At 49.6% G+C, this 22947-nt stretch overlaps 4 protein-coding genes across 4 annotated transcripts; 1 reads left to right on the top strand and 3 right to left on the bottom strand.

The window, feature by feature from the left end:
* Positions 1-126: 126 nt before the first annotated feature.
* Positions 127-1393, bottom strand: LOC9654998 (extensin-1). The gene is made up of 2 exons (XM_024669064.1): positions 1219-1393; positions 127-1188 (listed from the first exon to the last, which is right to left on the bottom strand). The coding sequence occupies exons 1-2, from the start codon at positions 1391-1393 to the stop codon at positions 149-151; spliced, it is 1215 nt and encodes a 404-aa protein (XP_024524832.1). The 3' UTR covers positions 127-148.
* LOC9654226 (LRR receptor-like serine/threonine-protein kinase RCH1) lies at positions 1188-5376 on the top strand. The gene is made up of 2 exons (XM_024668690.1): positions 1188-4875; positions 4925-5376. The coding sequence occupies exons 1-2, from the start codon at positions 1797-1799 to the stop codon at positions 5320-5322; spliced, it is 3477 nt and encodes a 1158-aa protein (XP_024524458.1). The 5' UTR covers positions 1188-1796; the 3' UTR covers positions 5323-5376.
* A 15-nt stretch (positions 5377-5391) lies between these two features.
* On the bottom strand, positions 5392-5923 carry LOC9654225 (chaperone protein dnaJ 20, chloroplastic). Its single transcript, XM_002964246.2, has one exon. It carries the CDS (start codon positions 5896-5898, stop codon positions 5419-5421), a length of 480 nt encoding a protein of 159 aa, XP_002964292.2. The 5' UTR covers positions 5899-5923; the 3' UTR covers positions 5392-5418.
* A 76-nt stretch (positions 5924-5999) lies between these two features.
* Positions 6000-6761, bottom strand: LOC9654224 (pentatricopeptide repeat-containing protein At2g35030, mitochondrial). The gene has a single exon (XM_002964245.2). The coding sequence runs from the start codon at positions 6759-6761 to the stop codon at positions 6000-6002; it is 762 nt and encodes a 253-aa protein (XP_002964291.2).
* Between the last annotated feature and the right edge of the window lie 16186 nt (positions 6762-22947).

Below are 22947 nucleotides of genomic sequence, written 5' to 3'. Positions count from 1 at the left end.
GGCTTTCGAAGCTTGTGAACAGACATTTTCTCGCGTCAAGACAAAAAAAAGTTTATTCGACTTCTATAGGTAACAAAGTTCTGTTCTTCATTTTATGCTCTTAACTCTTTTTTGCTAATCAGACTATCGATCTATCTCGTTCGATGCTTTAGTACGGGGGCGGTGAAGCTCGAGCAATCGGTGCCGGAGAGGAATAAACTGGCGGTGGCGCGGGTCTTACTGTTGGAGCCGGTGAACCATACAGTGGTGGTGGCGATGGTCGAGCGGTTGGAGCTGGAGATGAGTAGAGTGGAGGCGGGGGTCCCCGAACAATTGGACCAGGCGAGCCATAGAGGGGCGGCGGAGACGAGCGGACAGTCGGAGCCGGGGAAGAGTACAAAGGTGGCGGTGAAGCACGAGTTGTGGGAGCTGGAGAGGAATAGAGCGGGGGCGGGGAGGAGCGGACTATAGGAGCGGGAGAAGAGTACAGTGGCGGCGATGGTGGTCGACTTATAGGTGCTGGGGAGGAGTAAGCTGGCGGTGCTGAGGATGAGTAAGGTGGTGGCGATGGTGGCCGACTGACTGGTGCTGGAGACGAGTAAGGTGGTGGCGACGGTGGCCGACTAACTGGTGCTGGGGAAGAGTACGGTGGTGGCGATGGTGGTCGACTTATCGGCGCTGGAGAAGCATACGGAGGTGGCGATGACGGTCGACTTATCGGTGCTGGTGAAGAGTACGCTGGAGGTGGCGATGGTGGTCGGCTTATCGGTGCTGGAGAGGAGTACGCTGGAGGGGGTGATGGCGGTCGACTTACAGGTGCTGGAGAAGAGTATGCCGGTGGTGCGTAGCAGTACTCGGGTGGCAGCGGCGGCGAAGCGTAGTAAGCCCTTTGGGAACAGATGGGAAGCGGCTCCTCGGGCCGGAAGCTGAGAAGGCCGACGTAGATAACGTTGTCCTTGGTGCGCATGTTGGCGTTGAGCGTCTGTGCGTGCTTGGCCGCGATGTTGCACTGCGGAGTGGGAGTGCTCAGCAGCTTCACGGCGCACGAAGAGCCGGGCTCGTCCACCGGAATGGCGAACGCTCCGGCCGAGTCCGTCACTGCCTCGACGACGTGAATCCCCCCGTCTTGCTGCGTGCATTCGAGTGCGACTTTGGCACCTGGAACGCGATCAAACCATCGCCAGTGGTAAGTTCTATTGAGCAAGAGTTCTCACAAGATCATCCAGGACTACGACTTACCTTTGACGAAGATTGCGTACTCGGAGAAGCGGCCCTCGATGCATCGGTCGCAGAAAACCCGTCCGACGACGAGATCATTGTCGCCCACCGTCGCCGGATCGTCGGTCGCGAAGCAAGAAGCCATGAGAAGCAGCAGTAGCAGCAGCCGAAGCTCAGAGATGTTTGCAAGCTCCATGGAGCAAAGTAAACGAGCGAGAAAAATAGAGAACCAAGAAAAAAAAAAAGTGGCCAGTTTTTATAGACGCAGGCTGTTGGAGCTCGTAACTTTCGTCGTGGGCCTGGGTAACGGAACTCTTGGTTATTTACTCCGCCATTACCATTACCATAACCATAAACATTATCTTTATCGCGGAAATTATTCGCCGAATATCTTTGTGCTGACGTGGCGGGACATAGGGTTCTATAAGGGTCAGAGGAGTGAGTTTTTCTTCAAAGTGTGTTTGCGCCCGCCCGCGTTGACGAAATTTCCCCATTCTATCGCTTTCCCGTGCCGCCTTCCAATAGTTTAATCGTCAGCGAGATGGGCAAGGCGATGATATTCGCCTATCGTAGCCGTGGTACCAGCGACCCCGGGAGCAATGTGGATGTCTCGTCGAGGGCAATCCAGGTATTCTTCTTGGATCGAAATCTTTGTAGCCCTAGCCCTAGCGGCAGCGGCAGCGCTGGCATTGCTGCCAGGGCTCGCGGCGGCGCTGTCGAGCGATCTCCAGGCGCTGCTCGAGGTGAAAGCTGCGATTATCGACAGGAATGGCAGCCTGGCGAGCTGGAATGAGTCCCGGCCCTGCTCCCAGTGGATCGGCGTGACCTGCGCCAGCGATGGCCGAAGCCGCGACAACGATGCTGTGCTCAACGTGACGATCCAGGGGTTGAATCTTGCGGGAAGCATCTCTCCGGCGCTGGGCAGGCTCAGGAGCTTGCGCTTCCTCAACATGTCATACAATTGGCTCGACGGTGAGATTCCCGGCGAGATTGGGCAGTGCGCCAGCCTCGAGCAGCTCGATCTCAGCAACAACACTCACATCACCGGGAGGATCCCTCCGGAGCTCGGGAACTGCGCAAACATGACGTTCATCGACTTGAGTGTCAACCAGCTCGAGGGGGGCATCCCTTCCTCGATCACAAGGATGGTGAAGCTGGAGATTCTCGTGCTCTACCAGAACAATCTCACTGGAGAGATCCCCCCGGACATTGGCAGGCTCACGATGCTCCAGAACTTGCATCTCTTTAGCAACAAGATGAACGGGGAGATCCCCGCTGGGATCGGCAGCCTGGTCCATCTCGACGTGCTCATCCTCCAGGAGAACCAGTTCACCGGCGGCATTCCTCCCAGCCTTGGAAGGTGTGCCAACCTCTCGACTTTGCTCCTCGGGACGAACAACTTGTCCGGGATCATACCGCGAGAGCTCGGGAACTTAACCAGGCTCCAGTCGCTCCAGCTGTTTGATAATGGCTTCTCGGGAGAGCTCCCCGCCGAGCTTGCCAACTGCACCCGCCTGGAACATATCGACGTCAACACAAACCAGCTCGAGGGCCGGATTCCTCCGGAGCTTGGAAAGCTGGCCAGCTTGTCGGTTCTACAGCTCGCGGACAATGGTTTTTCTGGCAGCATTCCAGCCGAGCTCGGTGACTGCAAGAACTTGACCGCCCTCGTACTCAACATGAATCACTTGTCTGGAGAAATCCCTCGGAGTTTGTCGGGGCTGGAGAAGCTAGTGTACGTGGACATCTCGGAGAATGGTCTTGGTGGTGGGATCCCCAGAGAATTCGGGCAGCTGACGAGCTTAGAAACCTTCCAAGCGAGAACCAACCAGCTCAGTGGAAGCATCCCCGAGGAGTTGGGCAACTGCTCTCAGCTGTCCGTCATGGACTTGTCGGAGAACTACTTGACCGGAGGAATTCCTTCGCGATTCGGGGACATGGCTTGGCAGCGCCTCTACTTGCAAAGCAACGATCTCAGTGGACCACTTCCGCAAAGACTCGGAGATAACGGGATGCTGACAATCGTACACTCTGCAAACAACAGCCTCGAAGGAACCATTCCTCCCGGACTTTGCTCGAGCGGTTCCCTGTCCGCGATCAGCCTCGAGAGAAACAGGTTGACCGGGGGGATCCCTGTGGGCCTGGCGGGTTGCAAGAGCTTGCGGCGGATTTTCCTCGGCACGAACCGCCTCTCGGGAGCTATCCCCCGCGAGTTTGGCGACAATACCAACTTGACTTACATGGACGTCTCGGACAACAGTTTCAACGGATCCATCCCGGAGGAGCTCGGCAAGTGCTTCAGGCTGACGGCGCTTCTGGTGCATGACAACCAGCTCTCTGGCTCCATTCCAGACTCTCTCCAGCACCTCGAGGAGCTCACGCTTTTCAACGCGTCGGGGAACCATCTCACTGGCTCCATCTTTCCTACCGTCGGTCGGCTCTCGGAGCTCCTCCAGCTAGATCTCAGCCGCAACAATCTCAGTGGAGCGATACCGACAGGCATCAGCAACCTTACCGGGCTGATGGACCTCATCCTTCACGGAAATGCGCTCGAGGGAGAGCTGCCAACTTTCTGGATGGAACTGCGGAACTTGATAACTTTGGACGTGGCGAAGAACAGGTTACAGGGTCGGATTCCCGTCCAGCTTGGCTCGTTAGAGTCTCTGAGCGTTCTGGATCTTCACGGAAATGAGCTCGCCGGCACGATTCCACCTCAGTTGGCTGCGTTGACGAGGCTGCAAACGCTGGATCTGTCCTACAACATGCTCACCGGAGTGATACCGTCCCAGCTCGACCAGCTGAGAAGCTTGGAGGTTCTTAACGTTTCTTTCAACCAGTTGAGCGGACGTCTCCCGGATGGATGGCGATCGCAGCAAAGATTCAACAGCTCCTTTCTGGGAAACAGTGGCTTGTGCGGCTCGCAAGCTTTGAGTCCTTGCGCCAGTGACGAGAGCGGTAGCGGGACGACGAGGAGAATACCGACGGCAGGACTTGTGGGAATCATCGTCGGCAGCGCGCTCATAGCCTCGGTGGCGATCGTGGCATGCTGCTACGCGTGGAAGAGAGCGTCGGCGCACAGGCAGACCAGCCTCGTCTTCGGCGATCGTAGGAGAGGGATCACGTACGAGGCTTTGGTCGCCGCGACGGACAACTTCCACTCGCGCTTCGTCATCGGACAGGGTGCCTATGGGACGGTCTACAAAGCAAAGCTGCCATCCGGACTGGAGTTCGCCGTGAAGAAGCTCCAGCTCGTACAGGGTGAAAGAAGCGCAGTGGACGACCGAAGCTCCCTGCGCGAGCTTAAGACCGCTGGCCAGGTGAAGCACCGGAACATCGTCAAGCTCCACGCCTTCTTCAAGCTCGACGACTGCGACCTCCTGGTGTACGAGTTCATGGCGAACGGGAGCCTGGGAGACATGCTCTACAGGCGGCCCAGCGAGAGCCTCTCGTGGCAAACGCGCTACGAGATCGCTCTCGGGACGGCGCAGGGCCTGGCGTACTTGCACCACGACTGCTCGCCGGCGATCATCCACAGGGACATCAAGTCCAACAACATCCTCCTCGACATCGAGGTGAAAGCCAGGATCGCGGACTTTGGCCTCGCCAAGCTCGTGGAGAAGCAAGTGGAGACGGGCTCCATGTCGTCCATCGCCGGATCATACGGCTACATTGCTCCTGGTACGTGTTTTGCGTGTTTCCGCACGTTTCTCAGGCTGGCTTTGCGCAGAGTATGCCTACACGCTGCGAGTAAACGAGAAGAGCGACGTCTACAGCTTTGGCGTCGTCATTCTGGAGCTTTTGGTAGGAAAGTCGCCGGTGGACCCGCTGTTCTTGGAAAGGGGCCAGAATATAGTGTCTTGGGCAAAGAAATGCGGCAGCATAGAGGTACTGGCGGATCCCTCGGTGTGGGAATTCGCGAGCGAGGGTGACAGGAGCGAGATGTCACTGCTGCTGCGAGTGGCGCTCTTCTGCACCAGGGAAAGGCCGGGCGATCGCCCGACGATGAAAGAGGCGGTGGAGATGCTGAGGCAGGCCAGAGCCACGGGGGCGAGCTCCAAAAGCAGCCGGCGCGGGGCCCCATCGCCAGCAAAATTGGATTCGGACGACTCCAGAGTGCTGCTGTGACGAGATCGGTGTCCTGTCCCCTTGAACTTTTCAAACAAAAGTTGACGGGGATGATTTGGATTGGATTAGTTTTGGAAGAGTTTACAACACATTGCTCTAGCGGCGCGAGTTTGTCCGCATCGTCGCGGCCCACGATCCACTCTTCGGGCGTCGCCTCCTGATCGCATCGACCTGCGCTCGCCATGACACGCTGCTGGATGATCGCCGCTGGAACGATCCCGATCCGCGCACCAGCGCCAGATCGTAGCCCGCGCGCTGCTCCGGGTCGCACAGCACCTGGTACGCCTCCTGGACGCGCATGAACATCCGGGAGCATTGCTCGCGGTCGCCGGCCGGGCAGACGTCGGGGTGGTAGCGCAGCGCGAGCTTGCGGTAGCTGCTCTTGATCTCCGAGGCGTCGGCGCCGCAGCTCACGCCCAGCATCGCGTACAGATCCGCCGTCCCGCCGCTCGCGTAGGAGGAGAAGGAGCAGCGCGCGACCCCAGGCTTGCAGTTCCTCCTCCTCTCAGTTTCTTGCAGCGCTCCGGAATTTGCAGCGAGACGAAACGGGAGAGATCCTCGCAAAAAACTAGACATCCTTTTTCCACAGCTCTGCTTTCTTTAGGTATATAAACACCCCCGAAAGTATCCGCGAATATACCTAAGTTAATCTAAATAAAATCGCACATTGAAGAGTACTAAAGGCGTGGAAATATCGGGCAGTAGACTTGGATAAGCACACATGTTGGACAGCAACACGTGAGATCCGGAATCTCGAGTGTCCACGGCGAAGAGATTCCTGGCCGCGCCGCCGGCCCGCCCGACGTCTGCATGGAGCCGCCAGCAGCGGATGCCCGGCCTTTCCCAGCAAGTCCACCATGCAAGTGCTCCGCCAGCGGCGCCACCCCGAAGTCCTGTTGCATGGAGCGGAAGAAGGCGCAGCACTGCGGGACGCGGCCGATGTGGGTTTGAGCGACGAGCCCGCTCAGGCAAGCCACCTGGTCTGCGGGGAATCCCTCTGCCGCCATTGCCGCAAACATCCGGACACCTGACTCCCCGCGGCCCGTCTGCGCGTAGCAGGAGACTATGGCGCTCCACGAGACTCCGTTGGATTCTGGCATGGCGTCGAACACCCGGCGCGCGCGATCCAGATACCCCTTCTGGGCAAGTGCTGCCATTATCGCATTCCAGGTCTTGACGTCTCTGTGCGGCATTGCGTAGACGAGCGATATCCCTTCGCCTATGTTTCCGTTTTGCGCGTAAGATTGGAACATGGCCGTGTAGGAGATTTGGTCTCGATCGGGCATGTCGTCGAACGTTTCCTTAGCGTCTTCCAGATGCCCGGAAATGGTATATGCTGTCGCCTTTGCGTTCCACGCTGCCTGCGTGTGCTCCGGCATGGAATCAAAACAGAATCTTTCATTCTCTAAGTTTCCATTCTTCACGAACCCGGATATCATCGTTTAACACGACACCAAGTTCCGTTCTGGCACATGCTCAAAGAGATTCTCCGCTTGAGGCATCTGCCCGGCCTGGGCATATGCAGACATGAGAGAGCTCCACGTCAGCACGTTTTTCTCTTCCATGGAATCGAAAACCTCCTGGGCGTGGGTAGACATTCCCGCCTGGGAATACGCGGTGATCATGACCGTCCCCGCCACCACATTCTTGTCCGTAATCGAATCGTAGACGTCACTTGCTGCAGTGTCGGAAAGGGCCTGGAGCATCACCGTGCACGAAGCAGCACTCCAGTCCGGCATGGAATCAAACACAGCTTCCGTGCTCGCGAGGTCGCTGTTTTGGTAGTTCGCAAGGAGAATTGCGATCCAGCATATCACGTCATGCTCCGGCATGGACCGGAACACCGCCCAAGCGTCGGAGAGGTGCCCCATTTGGGCATAGGCCTGCAGCATTGTCGTCCAGGTAGCGAGATTCCAATCCGGAATATTGACTTTGCGGCCTACAACTGCCCTTCTTGGGCAAATGCAGTGATCATCGTGTTCCACGTAAATACGTTTCTCTCCTGCATGGAATCGAGCAGATCAAGTACACCGTTTAGATCAAGATCAGTGGCGTAAGCAACAAACATGATGTTCCACGAGATCAACGTCCAGTGTGGCATTCGATCGAAGAGATTCTTTTCTTCTTCCAGATGCCCTGCCTTGGCATATGTTGTGATCATCGCGTTCCATGTCACGGCGTTCTTTTCGGGCATTTTGTTAGGCGCCAATCATGGCCGTCCACGTGTAGACGTCCTTGTGGAGGATGCCATCGAAGACCCTGCATGCCTCGTCCAGGCAGCCGCACTTGCCGTAGAGGCGTTGAGGAGCTTGTCGCGGGAGAAATCGCTGTGGAGGATTGGATGCTCCGGAGCTTGGGCAGATCCGAGAAGGAAGACGAGCGCGGAATGCGATGGCGGTGGAGCTGCTGGAATTGATCGGAGAGGTGCCGCTCATATCCTCACGATGCCGAAAACATCGAGAGAAGAAAAAATCGCGTCGTTTCGAAAGATCCAATCCGGTTTGGATTAGCGGAACAATCCGGATGAGTCGGAATATTTGGTCTCCTCTCTCCCTCTCCGACGGCTATAGATATAAAAGGAGGCCTCCGGCCCCGTTCTGTTGGTCCATCGCAATCTTGCAACTTGCAAAAAAGTAGTGCTCTACGGTTCTTCGCTCCTCGCCGACACCTTGTTTGATTGGTTTGCTCGGCGAATTATTCCCCATTTTCTGTCATTTTGAGCTTTGATTTGGGAAGTGCAGTGATCCATCCATTCGCTCGCTATATATACAAGCAATTCGATCGTCGATCGAGATCATGTGTCAGTGCCTCAACAAGCCGGGCCATGCCGTGAGGCGACTGGGCGAGCCGCGCTCGTCGAGCGGCGGCGGTGGCTTGAAATGCGGCCGACTCTACTCGCTCTTGAAGGAGCAAAGGTCGAGGTTCTACATCTTCCGCCGCTGCATCGTCATGCTCGTCAAATCCTGAAGGTGGACCTCGATCGATTCATCCACCACAAGCTGGAATTTTTTCTTTGCTACTTTTTCTTTTGTACAAATTGTGCTTTGTGAGGGAGGAGCGGCACAGAGATCACTGCGAAAAGAAGCAAGAACAAATCCATCGCTGAGAAGCAAGTGAGATTTTTCCGACCGCAGCACTTGCTTTTCCAAATCAAATCTAACCTCCCCCCACTCCAAATCAGAGAAAATGGGGAGCCAAGCGAGATAATTCGCCGAGAAAACCAATCAAACAAGGTGTAGGAGAGGAGAAGAACCGTAGCGCACTACTTTTTTGCAAGTTGCAAGATTGCGATGGACCAGAGGAGACCAAATATTCCGTCCAACGATTCTGTCAAGTGGGCCATAATCCATCCCTTCCGTACCATCATTTCGGCCCATACGGCCGCGTGACGTTGTGTTCATTGCCGACGCTGTACTAATCAAATACTTTTTAACTAGTCCTCTTGTCAACCCAGCGATTGTGTGTCCTGTTGCGTTTTGTCCCTGCATCCCATTGGCTTTGTGTAGATCGTCTGGTTTTGCCACTGCCGCAGCATAAACTTCTATGTTGCAATCTCATGGCATTGCAAAAATGAAAAGAAGTTAGAGAAACCATAAAGAAAACTGTAGAGAACATAGACCTGGAAGGTTGAAGCCTCTAGCCCTTTTAGTTGTTCTCAGGTGTTGTCCAGTTAGAACAGACAGTCCATGAACCTGATGTTAGCAGCGGAGAGACATACATGAGGAGGAAAAACTTATTCAACTGTATATGGATGGTACATATATATGAAATTACTACCACATAGACATAATTACATGCCATATCATCTCTACCTCTAACACTTCCACTCATGATCAGGCGGCTGATCCAAGCTTGAATCTAAGCCTGAATCATGTTTAGCTCATCTGAAATGATGAGCATGGAGAGCTGATGAGAAAAACATACTAAAAACTCATCAATCAACTATACAAAACTTGGTTCTTAGTTTTAGACTTACTTGCGCACTCTTTGCTCCTTGCTATGGCTTCAATCTTGTCACTAGCATGTGGTCTTGGCTGTGAACTGCCAAGCTCCCACTTCTACTGTTACCAAACACTTGAATATCCATAAACATCTTTCTTAATTGCTAGAAATTCATGCAAAGAATTGTTATGCAATGTTCTTGAATTTTGTTTGATCCAATTTTTTATATGGGTTGCTGAAATCTCTCAATCTCCCATTAGCTTTATGCTTTGCTTGTTACTCCTTGCTATTGAGCACGAGGAGGAAGAACTTTCTCTCTGTATTCAACTATATATAAATGGTACATATACATGAAACTACTATGTAGGCATTATTACATGCCACATCATCTCTACCTCTAACACCTGATGTCCATTTTGTTGAACAGCAAACAGAACAAACAGAATACAAGTTGATCTGAGCGTCTTTTCTTGTCAATTCACGCTATGATCACTGTGCTTCTTATAGCCATTGAGAAGCACACACATTCCTTTGCCTTTGGGGTTGGACCATTGTCATGCACGTCTTCAGCTGGATTGAGGTTCTGAAGATCACAGGCAACGTTGTTTCTCAGCTCACAGGTCTTGTGTTGAGCGCAGCAACAACATAACTCAAAGCATCGACAATCACGTTGACACAAAATCTCTCCAATCTCATAGCATTTTTCTTCTTGGCACACTGTGACATGGCGTTTTCCAGTTCTTATCGTCGTTGAGCAGGTCACTTGGCTTCTTCATGACAAGAAATTAGAACCAATTGAAACACACGCAAACTTGAAGCCAACTTTCAATGATCATTCGTATTGCCCACATCCTCAAGCTCTTGCTGCTGATGTATGCCAGTCTTGGATAGCACATGCCTCGGGACCCCTCCCCACTTGTCAAACCTCTCGTCCACCTCGGCCTTTGGATACTTGAACACCAGATCGTTGGATTTATTCGTGAGACCACGTCGGGATGAAAAGCCTAATCACATCGTCTCCTTTGAAGAAGTGGTGGTGATTCTGCCGGCCAGGCGAGGTGGCCATAACGACCTTGCAAGGCAGGCTCCAGTAGTGCTTATCGATCTTCCAGTCCGCCAGGTACCACACCTTGCCTTCCTCTTCGGCCTCCACCCAATTCGCGGCAACGGCGGGGTTGACAGTGGATGAAACTTTGCCATCCTTGTCAAAGGCGTAGTAGCTGTCGGATTCCTTGAACTTGAGGAGGATGAGGTTCCAGCAACACTTGTGAAGGAGCGCCCACAACAGAACGAAGACAAAGCTGGACTTGCCGATCCCGGGCATGCCCAGCACAACCACGGAAGCTACCTTTGACGTCTCGATCAAGTCGAGGATTTTGCCTCACGTACACCAGCGGCTCGTGCTTTCTTGAGTATCGCCAGAGCCCCGCGAGCACTCTTGGCAGCTGCAGAAACTTACCCCCGGGCTCGTCAAGCAGCGGCGTCTGTGAGAAGCCTTCCAGCTGCTTGTGCCGGGCCTCGCAGATCTCGCGACCTACTCAGCTTTCGGGAATATCTATAGAATATGTTTTCCCTAATTAATTAAACATTAACTAGTTTAATGATTCTCAAAAAGCATATTTTTATGGTGAAAAAATGAGTTTCCTTTATTGGTTGGTTAGTTCTGCAACTTTAGTTGTGTATATATGTCATAGTAAGGGTGGCCAATGTCAATCTATACATACTTGAGCTAGAAGGTAATCAGTATAAAAGATGATTCTCTCCCTAGGTGAGTAGTTTAAATTAAAAAAAAAGATATCATATTAGGTTATACCTGTATAAAAAGTTTTTCTCCTAACATGGTTATCATGAAAAGAGCATGCTAATAGGATATCATTGATATACTTGCTCTAGTGGAGAATAAAAGAATTATCCCATCAGTCAAATTAAATTCCTAAGGCAATAGTGTGTCTCAACTAAATCAATGGTACTCATCCAACTTGGTTATACCCCAGCTATTGGTTCTTAGGCTGGTTGACTAAAAACTTTGTGGATCTTGCTCTTGGCCAATGGGAGAGTAGTATGGCTTGGATGCTCATTGGCTGAGTGAGGTAAGATAACATATCTAGTGGCAGCTTATTGAGTTTATGCTTGAGTTTAGTTGGCTAAAGATGGCCACATTATAAAAGAACATGTAAGGTGTTGTTAGCACTTATCTCTCTCTCTTTATAGTAATGAGCATACTTTCCCATAACTAGTGGGTATGATCCAAGGGCTTCTCTCTCTAGAGCATTGCTAAGCTCTCTATTGCACCATGATGATGAGCCAAAGCAATTACACCCTATCCCAAGCTCCAAAAACTTGAAATGCTGACATTGTAGGAGCTTGGCAATACAGCATTTCTTTCTATGCACTACACAGAAAATCATGTCAGATGGGTTATTGGGTTCATGTGAGAGAGGTGAATTTTTAAGGTGCAAGACAAATCATGTTAAAGACTAGATTTCACTGGTTACTCTAATTAAGATAAAGAAAGTAAGTCAAACATTTAACACATTGATTTTCTTATTCCTTTTTCAGCTAGAATAGTGTGTTGTGCCCATTGTTGGTTTTGACCATGTTTGGCCAAGATGCTAATCAGAGAGGGCTGTTCCTAAAATGCTTTGCTATTTTTTTCCCAAAAAACTCTAATTTGTATCTTAAAATGCGATTCTAACAATTCTAACAATTGGATTCTAGTGTTTTAGCAATTGATTTTTGCATAATTGGAGCAACTATTGTGGAAAAATGTATGGCAGTCCACCAAAATGAATTAAAGTGCATTTTGCTAGAGTTTTTAAGTATGACATTAAAGTATATAGTGCTTCAAATATTCCTCTCCATGTTTAGGAATAAGCTCGCTGAATGCTTATGAAGCAAATAATAAATGCCCTTTTAGCTTTACCTTCTACAGCAAATTAGTATTTTGATGGGGCATTTGCTTCTAGAGTTGGGACACAAAGTGCTAGTCAATCTCAGGCAATAAGTGCTTTTTTAAGCCATGAAAGATCATTTGTTAGTTGAAAGTAAATGTGAGATGGCAACTTTAGGGAAATGCTTAAGAAACATGAATACAAATGATGTAATATCAAAATTCATTTCTTAAAATGCTATAACATTAAATATTGTCAAAATCCTATACTTTTTCACAATGATTGCAATCACTTGTAGTGCTAGACTTGGTGCTTCATCAATGATTCTTAATTACAAAAAACTTTGCACTACTCAACTCACTTGTCACTATATTCTAATCAAAGAGAAGTTAACTTCCTTTCATGTTAGATGGGCTCAATTTGAATGTATAATAGTAACTAATGGATGATCTAAGGTACTTCATAATTATCTCCATCCATAACTTGGTATTTTAGTAGGGTGTTGATACCAAAGGAGAGGAAAAAATTAGTCTTTGGCCTTGGGGGCAGTTTAAATTAATCATTTTGGATGTTGGTGTTAAAAATGTTATTTAAGTCACTATTGATAATGCTTCAAATTGTGTATTTGATGGAGGAACATATGAGAGAAAAATTCCTCTTTATCTTACACAATCAATATATGTACCATGTTTTAGACTTTTCATTGAAGGATATTAAGAGGTTTGATTGGGTGTCTAAGATTGTAAATGACTATGAGAAGATTGTGAGATTTATAATTGATAAACCAATGTTAAATTTTACTCTAAGTAAACATGTATGTACATTCCTTAAGTCCCAATGGGGCTAATACAAAAATTAGGCATTTGCGTCTTAAAGTAGAAGTGGATGTGGTTGTATCTTTTAGATCATATCAATATCCAAGTCTCCCTCTGAGTTGAACATAGGACAGAGTTGGGGGAGGGGGGCACCACTTCTAGCAGATATGGTCATCTACCACTTTGCTGAAACATGGGAGCCATTTATTCCATAGTCAACTAGGTTTCACCCACTCTTTTAGAATGGTGTAGTGAAGGCACATTGTTGTAAGAGAAAGTCTTCATCACAAAGCCACTACAATAGATATTTTCAATTGTTATCTGTTGAAATGAAAGTGGTTACATGCCTCCTAAAGTACTTGCACTCCTATCACTCTCCAAATAGACTAGTGCTTATGGCCCATTGCTTCCTAAACTGACATGCCAACTTCAATTTCTATCACATCCCACCAGACGAGCACACTCCATTTGTGTCATTCTAAACACTAAATACATCTCCAAGCTGGACTACTAGCCAGACCTTTTACTCCTTCAAACCAATGGAGAACATCTCCACTCCTAGCCTGAAACTCTACCATTTCATGTTTCTTTAACTTCAAATAAGAGGAATCTCCTCACTCCCTATTTCCATACTACAAGATCCAAATTTAGATATTCAATGAGCTGCTGTCACCACCACTTGAGTATACCATCCCCCCTTAAGTGTGGCCATTGATTGAACCACTACCAATTGCTTTGGGGTCTATCGTACTACTTAGATCTTCTTCTTGACTTCATTGTTTGTCACTATCGGCATGGCTTGCTTATTACCTATTGGCAGCAATATATCACCTCTTACCACTTGAAGGGATGATCAACATTCTACTCTAGAGACACAAGAAATCACACCGGAAGTTTTGCTCTAGAGAACTCATGAAACATACAAAGACTTAATTCACTTACATCTTTCTTATGGTCAACTAGCTTTAGCATGAAGATGTTTGCCATGTCTTTGATGATTTATAGTGAGTGGAATTTGAATCATTGAAGTGGTATAATACAAATGATGCCAAAGATGTTTGCACAACAATTCTTAATGATGAATTTTAGAAGAATGTTTCTACTTTTTAGTTATGATAACCACACATTTAATTGTATCAATTTTATCCACATTGAGCTGGAAGCTCTAATGTAACACGTTCAAAATATGTATTGAAAACCAATGTAGATGGAAAGCTGTCGCAAATGTGATTTCGGGTATTGAAAATTATCTGTCAGCTAGTCTTTATGGACACTCTTTCTTTACTGCTACAACGGTAGGAGGTCAGTATTGCTGGACCCTTTATCAACCCTTTTTATTCAAGTGTTAGTAAATTGGATTTTGCATCTGTACTTGGCCGGATGAGCATAAGGACAAAATTCCTAAGTGTCTATTTTGCCAAGCATACTTGGCCCAGCTTTTTAGTTCTCTTTTACTCTATCTTGCATTGGTTTGACAAGAACCCTCGCGTATTGAGACTAGTCCCTCAATAACAATAGATGATAGTTTATCGTGTTTGCCAAACACCCTCGCTATCATGCCTTTTGTGTTAGTCTCATTTCAGTCTCAAATGTTATTTATGGAAAGTGTCTAGATTTGCTTATTTGGCATATCTACGGAATGTGGAAATTGTCCTGAACACAATAGTGTTCGTTCCGTGTCCAAATTCGCAATCTAAGAACATTCCATATTTAGTAAGTTTCAAGCTTATCCCAGAGACTAACTCCTGATATTAAGGGAGGCTTGGGGTGAAAGCCCAAAGAGTGTGTTCCTCACGACGAGGAGGGGGTGTGGCTATAAGGGGTTCCAAATGTATAGTAGGGATAGTGGGTAGGTCGGGAGCATGGTCGACCAATTTGAGGCATAGTTTAGCTCCCGCTTGTATGTCTATCTTTGTTCTGCTTCTGGCTTAGGTCTAAGCCCAAACTCCATACCATGCTAGCTGGTGGAGTACTCATATCCTTGCGTTAAGTCATCAGTATGCTAAAATAGCAATAGGCTCTGTTTTGCATGTTAGTTTTGGCATTGGGATGTTAGATGCTCTAGGACTATTCTAAGTCACTTCGTGCTCCTATCCCTCTGCTCCTTAGGCTGTATGCTTGGGAGTTGCTTCGTGGTTCAGTTCCTTTACTCCTTGGCTTCTAACTTAGTGTAAATGACTAAATTTTTCCATTCCACTTTAGTCACTTAACCACACCTCCAACCACTTGGAGGAGTCTCACTCACAACCTCTATAAGTCCTATTTTGGACTTGGGCTTGCTAGCCCCGAGAATGGCATCCCCGCCACTCAACCTTTGCACTTGGTCCAAGTGCTCCATGTGTCTGATCCCATGACCAACACCCCAAGGCACCACTGACACATCGGCCCGTTATGTTAAGGCCATGCCCATTCACCTTAGTCACACTGGTGGTCTGACACCACCTACACCACAGTCCCGTCTCTCAAAGACTGGGTGTGAGACACAAAATCCCTAGGCTCCAAAGTGGAGCTGGAAGGGTGCCACATGGTAGTGGCCGAAGCGAAAGCCAAACAAGCGCAACACGTTTGGACTAAAAGCTCCAACTTGAAAGGTTGAGAGCGGGAGTGGAACTCCCAACAAAGTGCTTGAGGAACGAGCACGAAGCGAGCAATAAGCGAGGCTCCAAAATGGGACCCAAAAAGGACCAACACATGACACGTGGAAGTGTCTGAGATGGACCCAAGTTGGAATCCGAAGTGGAGTCCGAAGTGGAGTCCGAGATGGACTGAGACGAAGTCTAAGATGGAGTCCAAGGTGGAGTCCGAGATGGACCCGAGATGGAGTTCGAGATGGAGTCCAAGATGGAGTCCGAGGTGGACCCGAGATGGATCCGAGATTGAGTCCAAGACGGACCCGAGATGGAGTCCGAGATGGACCCGAGATGGAGTTCGAGATGGACTGAGACGGAGTCCGAGATGGAATCTGAAATGGACCTGAGATGGAATCCGAGATGGAGTCCGAGAAGGACCCGAGATGGAGTCCGAGGTCGAGACCGAGACCGGGACCGAGACCGAGATCGAGATCGGAACTGAAACTGAGGCTGAGACCGAGACCGAGATCGGGACCGAGACCGAGACCGAGGCCGAGCCTAAGTCCGAGTCCGAGTCCGAGTCCGAGTTCGAGTCCGAGTCCAAGTCCGAGTCCGGAGCCTGAGAGGGTGAAAGCCCAAAGCGTTCGTCTCCTAGACCCTGGGGGGTTTGGTGAGCTCCAAAAGTATAGTAGGGGGAGGACTGCAGTGGAGCCAGTTTGGCCAGGAAAGGCCAGTTTGGCCCAGGAAGGCCGGACCCAGTGTTGGGTGATGAGCTGCTCACTGGGAAGTCCAAGACTAGAGTGAACATAGACCGACAAGCGGGGTAGCTTGGTGAAGTGTTCAAGAGCCGGCTCTAGTTCCCCCGGGAGATCGACTGGCCGATGCTCCCAGTCCAAGTGTGGGTGGCACTACCTACTTGGATACCTGGTGTGGCTCAACGGAACCCGCTCTAAGCCCATGGCTAGAGCACCCAAGGGCAGAAGGCGAGGAGAGTACCCAGGTGGCTCGCGTAAGGCCACAGTGTTCCGAAATGTTGTCCCAAAGGCCCAGACTGTGGAAAGGAAGAGGAGCAGTCCTCTGGGGTAGTGACCAAGGACACAGTCGTGTGGTGAGGAAGTCCCAGAGGACCGTGGGACTTAGTGGCCGGGCCTGTGGGTCTCGATCCAGTGGCAGTGTTGGCAAACATGGCCATGGGCAGAAAGGGACTTGGTGGGGACCAGAAAGGGGATATTGGGGAAGGCTATTCCCCATGTCTATGGGCATCCTAAGGATGTTAAGGAGTGGATCTGGGATAATCACTCATGGACGGATGGCTCAGTCTTTGAGAGACGGGACTGTGGTGTAGGTGGTGTCAGACCACCGGTGTGACCAAGGTGAATGGGCATGGCCTTAGCGTAACTGGCCGATGTGTCAGTGGTGCCTTGGGGTGTTGGTCATGGGATCAAACACATGGAGCACTTGGACTAAATGCAAAGGTTGAATGGCGGGGATGCTATTGTTATGATCCGGCGCAAAAAGACAAAGATCTAGTTGCCCTAGACTATGCTACGCCACCTCTTGAGGTTCCTCACCACCCAACCACCCCCGAGCTACCTCAAAAGCTCCACTGCGCCGCCGCTCCACTGTGAGCCCTAGGGTAGGTTAAGTCCCTTACCCTAACATGCCTTAATATACCCTTGAGCCTCCCTTTGACCGACGTTGACCACGTAGTCAAAGCTGGCGCCTAACAATTCTTCCCCCCCAACAAAGTCCTTGTCCCAAGGACGAGTTGTACCGGTGATCACCCTTTCTGGGGAATCCTGCTCAAGCTCCTGGTCCATCTTCCACAGCCGTATACATCAAGGAGGCATTGGGCCCGTCACTCCGAGATAGTACACCTTTCAATTGGCTGACATAAAATACTGGATGAATTTTCACCCCAGCTGGCAGCCGCACCCGATAAGCCGCTTTACCAATGCGCTCCAGCACTTCATATGGACCAGCATATCGATGGGAAAGTTTATCACTCTTCCCTGTCCGTAAAGGCACTAAGGTGTTCCGCCGCTCACTTGACGAAAAGATCACTCGCACAAAGACGAGATCACCCACCTTATATTCCCGGAATTGGCGATGCTCATTAGCAAACTTCTCCGCTCTATCCTGAGCTGCTTGCAAATTCCGTTTGCATACCACCAGAATCTCATCAAGTTCTGTGGCCAGATCAGTTGCCTCGGAATCAAGCTTTTCTTGAACGTCCTTACTCAAATGCAATCCCAACTCCACCGCTGTTCGAGGATGCCTTCCAAACATCGCAAAGTAAGGACTTAGCTTGGTTCCACTGTGTTGGCTATTGTTGTAAGCAAATTGCACCAATGGAAGATATAGATCCCACTGTCCTTGCCTTTGACCAATGCTACAACGTAGCATATCCTCCACCACCTGATTGACACGCTCGGTTTGCCCATTCGTCTGAGGATGATCTCCACTCGAGAGTTTCAAAGTCACTTGCATAGCCTTTGCAAAGCTTTTCCAAAATCCACTAGTGAACTTTGAATCTCGATCACTAATGATGTCCTCCGGCAAACCAAAATCAGGAAAAACCCTCTCCAAGTAAACCGCAGCCAAGTCTGAGGCAGTGACAGTCTTCCGAAGAGCCAACAACCGCACATACTTCGTCAACCGATCCACTATGACCCATACTTGCTCCTTTTGCCTCTGTGTTCGTGGCAAACAAGTGATGAAGTCCATAGAGATACTACACCAACGGCTCTGAGGAATAGGTAAAGGTTGCAAAAGTCCCCCCGGCTTCTCCCGTGGCACCTTAACCCGCTGACAAAGCTCGCATGATTTACAATACTTGAGGATATCAGCCTTCATATTCCTCCAATAAAAGTTGCGCTTAATCAACTCATACGTCTTCTTCCCCCCAAAATGACCGGCCTCTGGACGATCATGATAGTGGAATAAAACTTGAGTAATTAACGCATCCACCCGTGGCAAATAGACACGGCCATTGTAGTAGAGAATCCCATCCACCAATGAGAAAGGAGCTTCCATCTGGTCTCGCAAAGAGGCCACCTCAGCATCCTGAGCCTGAGCATGCTCAACCAACTGCCCAAACTCGCTGACCACCTTACTCAAATGATGACAAAATCGTGTTCGTAACGTCATCACATGACGAACACGAGATAAAGCATCCGCCACCACATTTGATTTTCCCGGACGATGCTCAATAGGAAACTCCCCAAACTCCATGAGTTTGACCATCCAACGAGCTTGCCTAGTGTTCAACTCCTTCTGTGTGAAAAGATACACAAGTGGTTTGTGATCTGTCAACACCACGAACACTGCACCATAAAGATAGTGCCGCCACGTCCGCAAAGCATGAACAATAGAGAGTAACTCTTGCTCATATGTGGAATAGCGTTGCTCCGCGGAATTCAAAGTTCGACTCTCATATGCAATAGGCTGTCCCTCTTGCATGAGAACTCCTCCCAGTGCATAACCACTCGCATCGCATGTCACCTCGTAAGGTTTCGATGGATCAGCAATGCGAAGCACTGGAGCCTCGATCAACAATCGTTTCAGCGCCACAAAACTCTCCTCTTGTGGCGTCTTCCACTCGAATGGCACATTCTTGCGTAACAACCGCGTCAACGGAATAGCCACCTCTGCAAACTTATGCTGGAAACGTCGATAGTAACTAGCCATACCAAGAAAACTGCGCAACTCGGCCACTGTAGTCGGTGTAGGCCAGTTTTCCACCACAGCCACCTTCCTTGGATCCGTCTTGACACCCTTAGATGTCACAATATGGCCTAGATATTCCACCTCCGACTTTGCAAATTCACATTTGCTCTTCTTCGCATAAAGTTTGCTGTCTCGAAGTAACAAAAGAACCTTGCGCAAATGCACCCTATGCTCCTCCATATTCTTGCTAAAAACAAGAATATCATCCAAGAAAATCTCCACAAACTCATGAAGATAACGCCCAAATACCTCCGTCATCAACCGAGTAAATGTGGCCGGTGCATTCGTCAAACCAAACGGCATAACAGTAAACTCGAAATGTCCGAAGCTTGTGTTGAATGCCGTCTTGGAGATAGATGCATCATCCATTGCAATCTGATGATATCCACTCCTCAGATCAATCTTGGTAAACACTCGTGCTTCACCAAGCTTGTCTAGGATATCATCCACACGTGGCATCGGCATCTTGTCCTTCACTGTCTTCTTGTTTAAAGCACGGTAGTCAATACACATCCGCATTGAACCGTCCTTCTTCTTCACAAGCAAGACCGGAGCACCAAACGGAGACTTACTTGGCTGAATAAATCCAAACTCAAGTAACTCCTTGACTTGTCGTTGAACTTCTTGCTCCTCCACATAACTTAACCGAAATGGACGCCGGTAAATTGGCCGCGTCCCCGGCTCCAATGTAATCCCATGCTCCACACCTCGTAATGGAGGCAATCCATGAGGAAGTTCAGATGGAAAAACATCAGAAAACTCATCAAGTACATCCCGTACTGCTGCTTCTCCCCCACACGTGCCTTGGTCCCCCAAGTCACGAACAAACAGCAAGTAACTTGAAAGTGCTTTTCCATTACGACAAGCCCGCTTCAAAGATGTAGCAGAGAGCATAACAACTGGTGGTTGAACGCCCTCGCCAAACCACACATCTTTAACGCCACCATACTCCAGCGAGATACGCTTAATGCTCCACTTTATCTCTGGATCCACCTTCACCAACCATGGCATCCCAAGAATGAGATCCACACGATGGATATCCGCGAGATAAAAAGTCTCCACAAGTGTGGTTTTGCCAACCAACACTTCCAGCCCCTCGACACAAGCATCGAAATGCTGAGCAGAGGTAGCTGCACCTTCCACTGTGTATGGAACAACTCCACGTGTGTTCAGGCGATGCTCCGCAACAAACTTTGCCGAAACAAAGTTGTCATCGCTCCCACTATCCAGTAAAATCCGCACTGGATCGCCACGGAACACGCCCTCCAGCATTAAAGCTGATTCACGCGTATCCTCGAGCTCCATCTTGTTCCACACACAGTTGAGCTGACGAGCAACGATCGAAAGTCGCTTCCTCCGACCGGAATGGTCGGTCTCCTCCTCCTCACGCTGCAAAGTTTGCAACTTTTTAGTATCGGACTTACCGTGAGAAGAAGATTGGCCATTCTTCTTGTCCTGCTGCTTGTTCTTTAACTGCGGACAATCAGCCTTGTAGTGTCCAAGTTCGCCGCAATGATGACAACCCTGTCTATAATTCTTCACAAAGAACTTCTGCTTCTTGGACCCCTTTGCATCCGAGGTAGTCACCACCGACTTCAACTTGTGATGCTTGTTCCCATCCTTGTGTCCACGGCGATCATCACGACGATTCTCGACAGAAGGACTCCGCGAACGCTTGCGAGACTTGTGCTTGTCATTGTCAAGACGACGAGCCGCATCAAAGAGCTCCTCCAAACTCTTTGTAGGCTGAGAATGACGCAAGTGTTGCCGCATACTCTCACTATGGAGGCCATCAATGAAGTAGGACTTGTTCTGATCTGGATCCTTCGTTGGAACACGACTAATCAAGCGAGTAAGCTTCTCAATATAATCCCCGAGCGTCATTTTCCCTTGCTGGAAATGGCGAAGTTCTGTACGAGCATTCTCCACGTCGTAATGAGGGGCAAAACGTAAACGGAAAGCAGCCTCAAACTCATCCATGGTAGACACTGGTGGTTTCTTATCCGCAACACGGGACTCCTCAAGCCAATTCCACCATCGAAGACCCGCATCACGCAAAACCATCGGAATAGCCACTAAAGCCTCTGCATCTGGAGTTCCTCTAGCAGCTAAGAACTTCTTCACATTGGCTAGCCAAGCGAGACATTGGAGCGCTACCCCGTCCAGCCTCGAGTGCCTCAACACGCCCACGCATGGTATCCATCATGCCATGCATCTCGTCTTGCATCTCTTGCTGATTTTTATTAAGGGCTCGCAGCTCATGAACCACATCTTGAATGGTCCAAATCTCCGCAGCTTCGTTGACACCATCGTCGGCACCACCGTCGGCACCACCATCGATGATAGGATTCCAGCGTTCAGCTTGGTCGGCCATCGCAACCAATCCTCTGATACCAATGTTATGATCCGGCGCAAAAAGACAAAGATCTAGTTGCCCTAGACTATGCTACGCCACCTCTTGAGGTTCCTCACCACCCAACCACCCCCGAGCTACCTCAAAAGCTCCACTGCGCCGCCGCTCCACTGTGAGCCCTAGGGTAGGTTAAGTCCCTTACCCTAACATGCCTTAATATACCCTTGAGCCTCCCTTTGACCGACGTTGACCACGTAGTCAAAGCTGGCGCCTAACAGCTATTCTCGGGGCTAGCAAGCCCAAGTCCAAAATAAGACTTATGGAGGTTGTGAGTGAGACTCCTCCAAGTGGTTGGAGGTGTGGTTAAGTGATTAAAGTAGAATGGAAAAATTTAGTCGTTTACAACTTGGTATCGGAGCTGTTCCTTAGTCCGACTTTTATTGGTGCTCAAGTATATCACCATTGATGTTGTCAAGACCCCCAACAAGATCAAGACTGGAAAATGCTAAAGACAAAGAGAAAAAACTAGTGAAAACAAAGAAGAGGCCTTAGACTGGTGTTGATTCAGATTGTGGAGAAATGGAACTTATATATACTATAGGTTGATGAAGCTCCACCACTCTTGGATCGAGGACGGCCTAAATACAGTTGAGGTCGAGGAGGTGCCACATCATCATCAGGAATGTGGCTCGAGACTCAGGAATCGGGAAGTGTCTCGAGACTCAGGAATCGGGAAGTGTCTCGAGAGTCAGGAATAGGGAAATGTCTCGAGAGTCAGGAATGTGGTCTGCAGGTCAGGAATCCGGCTAGAGTCAGGAATGTGGCAAGAATTGGGGGATTCCTGACAGCACCCCCTCCTCAAGAACGAGTGGAACGAGGATGTGAACGAGAATGAAGAGGAGGATGAGATGAGCGGCGAGGGATGGGAGAGGGAGAAAAAAAATGAGGACTGGGACGAGAAGGATAGCGGTGGTGGAAGTCCTGAACAAGGTCAGGAGAATGAATCAGGTTGTCCGCAGGTTCCCAAGTGCGTTCCTCAGGTCCGTAACCCTTCCAGTCCACTAGATAGTAGAGTTTAGACCGTGAAATCTTGGAATCAAGGATGTCCTAAACCTCGTACTCAGACCCATCCTCGAGCTGCACTGGTGGAGGCGGAGGAATGACCCGATTTGGAATAGGACTAGGAATATAAGGCTCAAGGAGAGAGGAGTGAAAAACGGGGTGAATTTGATATGAGGAGGGAAGTGCAAGGCGATAAGTGAAAGGATTAATGATGGCAGTGATAGGGAAAGGACCAAGGCATTTGAAATCGAGTTTTGGACAGG

Source organism: Selaginella moellendorffii, unplaced genomic scaffold, assembly GCF_000143415.4.
Source record: "Selaginella moellendorffii unplaced genomic scaffold, v1.0 SELMOscaffold_4, whole genome shotgun sequence".
In the NCBI taxonomy this organism is placed as follows: Eukaryota; Viridiplantae; Streptophyta; class Lycopodiopsida; order Selaginellales; family Selaginellaceae; genus Selaginella; species Selaginella moellendorffii.
The sequence above is the reverse complement of the archived record's forward strand: the minus strand, read 5'-3'. Positions and strand labels throughout refer to the sequence as shown.